The sequence below is a fragment of the Atta cephalotes genome, assembly GCF_000143395.1.
Source record: "Atta cephalotes unplaced genomic scaffold scaffold00064, whole genome shotgun sequence".
Taxonomy (NCBI): domain Eukaryota; kingdom Metazoa; phylum Arthropoda; class Insecta; order Hymenoptera; family Formicidae; genus Atta; species Atta cephalotes.
The window spans coordinates 722,447-726,628 of NW_012130128.1; the positions used below are offsets into that span (position 1 = coordinate 722,447).

The following is a 4,182-nucleotide window of genomic DNA, read 5'->3' on the forward strand; positions in this document are numbered from 1 at the left end:
TATGTGTGTATATATATAGAAAGAGAATCGGCAATATAAGAAATGTACACATATATATATTATTATTATTATTATTAATATTAATATTATTAATATTATTAATATTAATAATAAAAATATTTTCAATTATTAAAATTATTCTAAAAAGTTTTTATTCATTATTTAAGTTGAAGGAGATTCATCAGTTCCATTCGTATAGTAATTAATAGTAGGAATGTTTCTGAGATGAAGCAATACGCGCATTGATTATAAGCATCCGATGATTCATTGCTAGGCAATGTGCGGCAAGAGGGGAATAGTGGGAATGGGTGTCGCCAATGAAATCGAGTCGAAATGTGCAACTAAATCCCAGCTTTGTTCTATATAGTAATGATGTATTCACTTTTTTTTAATATCAAATTTTTTTCTAAGATATTTGCTAAAAACAATAAAATCCATTTTTTCGAGGTAGGGTTTCATCCCCTAACCTTGAGATATGCTATGATAAAAAAATATGGGTTTAATATTTTTTATATTCTACAACATATCCAAAGCTCATATCAAAATCGGCGAGGGACAACTTCGACGGTTTCCTTGTCTTCATGTTTCCTTGTATACAGTATTGTCGACGTCGAAAAATTACAAAACTATTATGAATAAAAAAGCCGAGCGCCAAAGTCCGCACGTAAGAATAAAGGGCCCTTAATATCGTTGTGTCAAGAATTTTTAAGGTTGTGCTAACTTGTGCTAGGCTAGCACAACTCGCGAAAGGGAGAGGACTATCAAGGAGTGGGAGAAGTTACTCCTAAATCCTGTCTCCCCCGGGCCGCCGGACCTTCGAGGTAATCCAGCCATGTCTCAAACAATGAGCGGACCGAGCCTGGGGCGGTCAGTTCTTCCACATAGTACAGATACTCTCCAGTTATGGATACTTCGGGGAATTTCTGCACCGTATAGGCAGAGACACCCCGGTATCATCATTGTGACACCGAGATGGATACGACGCTCCACACGCTGGCATAATGTCCAGCATAGTTCGTGGAGCGCTGTACCCTTACTGAGAAGATAAGCGATGACCTGTCCCTTTCATCCAAAAGATGTTAAGGAGGGACGGGAATTGGAAGGTGATCTTCTCCTTTTGCGATAATATTATGATGTGATAGGAGGTCGAAAGAGAAAGATGAGAGGAGGGCTTTTCCCAATCTCGCAGGGAGCTCGATGCAACGGCCATCGTCCCCCCATAAGGAGTGGGAGGGGGGGAGGCGACGGCAACAACACTAAGTTTCTGCTGATGATTCAAGAGCGCGGGGCAACCATCGATCCTCCGCGACAAGATAGCTAAATTGGCAAAAGCGGTGACGGGCGCCACAGATTGAAGGCAAACTGGAAGAATGCCGATGATTTCAGGCCCTTCCCCATTTAGTCTGCCAGACGACAGTGATGAGGTTTTTAGTGAGTATATGAGATCCAATGTCCTTGGATCTCCTCTTCAAAGGACAAGAGCATCGAATCTTACACTAGTGGGATTAGGCCAATCTTGGAGGTGTCTTCATCTTCATAGTGGGATGGTCTCCTTCAGGGATCTCCATCCTCTTTGAAGGAGGTCAGAAGATTTTTCTCACCTTAAAAAAAAAGGGCTAGCACAACTTAGATATGCAACTTTATGGTATTTGAATGACTGATTACTATGTAAGTGTTATTTTTCTTCCAAGTTGTCAAAAATTTTATTATAATTTCTATTGTTGTCATTATTTAAAGGTATCACTTTGGCACAATATTAGCACAATTTAGCACAATCATAAAAATTGAAAAAACCACAAAGGAGGTTGGCCTAAAAAATCTTTTTTTTTATTTTCTAACGTATTTTTCATATTTTGACTTTAATATTCAGGCATAATGTAGCACAAACCTAACACAATTCAGCACAATTCTCGAAATAAGTTAATTAATTCCAAAAGTGGGGGAGGGAGGGGAGAAGTTAACTTTTTACAGGTTTCAAAATGCTCTTATTGATTTTTTAGATACTAATAAGCTTTTTATACAAAAATTTAAGTAAAGTTGAAAATCAAAATAATTATGTTTTAATATTTAATTTAAATCTATGCATAAAGGGAAAGGAATCCTATATTAACATAGGTTTCAACTTTAGAATCTACTAATTTTAGTAAGACCAAAACAAAGTGATTGTGACATGTTTTACTTAATGTCTTTCATATTGTTCTAAGTTACGACTTTGGCAATCGCTCTATTGATTCTATTTTTGTATTGTAGCAGACGATCATTAATGACATTAGCATTATCTAAAACATCATGTAGAAATTTTGCAGTCGGATTTACTTATATATATGCATGTGTGTGAATGCCCATGTAAATACATAATAAAAAAATAAACTTTTAGTATAAAATAATGTTGCCTCTATTAAATAAATAATATACTTTTATGTTGATGTATATTTATGCTTCATTAGATTACTGTCTGTGGAATTTAGCATTAAATTCCACAGACAGCAATCCAGTGATAAACATTTCACAGACGTTATTCGTAATAGAGGAAATAATATCTCAGAATTTAATTTTTTTTATTAAGTACTCACGTATGTAAGAAGAGTATAGGCAATGGAAATATACACACCAATATAATACCACGTCGCCATTGTCAATGTCAAATCGAAAGTGTGAGAAGCCAAGAAATTTGTCATCACACGATGCTACCAAGTACCACGCCATTTCTTCTGTTAGTTCCGTCTGTTTCTCAGTTGCGTTCCAGCCCCAACTAGATTGTTCATACATTTTCTTCATGTTCCTCTCCATAATATCTAAGATCCACGATAAACAATCTGATGTTGCATCCTTTGCCTTAACGCAAACAAGCTTGATCATTTTATTATCCTTCGTGATATATTCATGGAACTTATGCAAAGTCTCCAAAGGGTTTGTTAAAGCATTTGCTTTATTTATCAATAGTCGCTGCGTCATTGCCTTTTCTGTCAAAAACTGACGCCTTGTTTTTCTAGCACTCTTCTTAAAAAAAAATGCAAGAATTTAAAATTAAATTTTTCTGACATTTTATGGGAATACTTTAAACGCGATCACATAACTGACCGGCATTATTAACGTTTAAATTTCGGATATTGTGCCTCTTTTGTTCAAGTATAGGTTATGTTATTCTTCTCTATAATATTGTTATACATATTCTAACTCGATAACTTCAGAAGAAGGGAAAGTGTGAGGAATATCTTGATCATCTCAAATTTTGATAAAAATACACTTAATTGATGCGTTTTCGCGTAAAAATTAAGTTTTGACAATAAAAAAGCGTTGTCCTGCAATGAACCGGCATACAGATCATAGATTATGATGTAATCCATACAATTAGATATGATATATTCGTAACTAAAGGTGCCTTTTTATGTCATCATTTTCATGTTGATGCTCGACGCTCATTGACGTCGAAAATGAGCATCGAGATCAGCAAAATGCATTTTAAAAGTTGCTGCATACGATACTTGTTTTGCTAGCTAGACTAGAATCTTACTACCCATACAGCAGATTGAATGCAATGTAATATTGTAGAGATATTACAGAAATGTAAATTAACAATATGCTTGCAAGATGTCAGTAATATTCCAGAAACATTACAAAACTGTAATTTTCTTTTTTTGTTAATTGTTAATATAATAATAATAATATAAAATATAAGTTTTTGTAACATTTATGTAGTACAGTTTAACAGTCGTTTTTATGATATAATAATTAATCCATTTTTATATTTCAAATAAAAAATTTATTAATCTATTATTTGATGGCCTCATTAGCTAAATTTTATATTTATTTTAAATATGAAATCAAAAGATAATATCGAGTTTGGATACAATTAGAGTTGAGTAAGTTTATGTTTTCTTTAACTAAATTAAATTAAAGTTAATAACTTATAAAATTAATAAAATTAAATTATAAGTTGAAAGAATAAAAAATTAACTCAATGAAAGTTAAATTAAGATTGAATTAACTTAAATTTAAAAAAAATTAATTTTGAAAAAAATTATTTCACTTTAAACAATTTACTTTTAACAATTAAAATATAGATTATTAGGTATTAGGTGTACAACTTTGCTTCCGCCGTTTTCCTATAGATGGCTTTAGCGGTAAGTGGTGGTCGAAATAAATAGATCATAGACGTCATACAATAAATAAACTTGGGCA

At 33.0% G+C, this 4,182-nt stretch overlaps 1 protein-coding gene across 1 annotated transcript in view; it reads right to left on the reverse strand.

The window, feature by feature from the left end:
* The window catches only part of LOC105623776 (N-alpha-acetyltransferase 40), a 10,972-nt gene extending 8,017 nt beyond the window's left edge, over nt 1-2,955 (reverse strand). The window contains exon 1 of the mRNA XM_012205153.1: nt 2,612-2,955. Coding sequence (XP_012060543.1) covers nt 2,612-2,955 — 344 coding nt within the window. The remainder of the gene's footprint in view (nt 1-2,611) is intronic.
* Nucleotides 2,956-4,182: the final 1,227 nt, after the last annotated feature.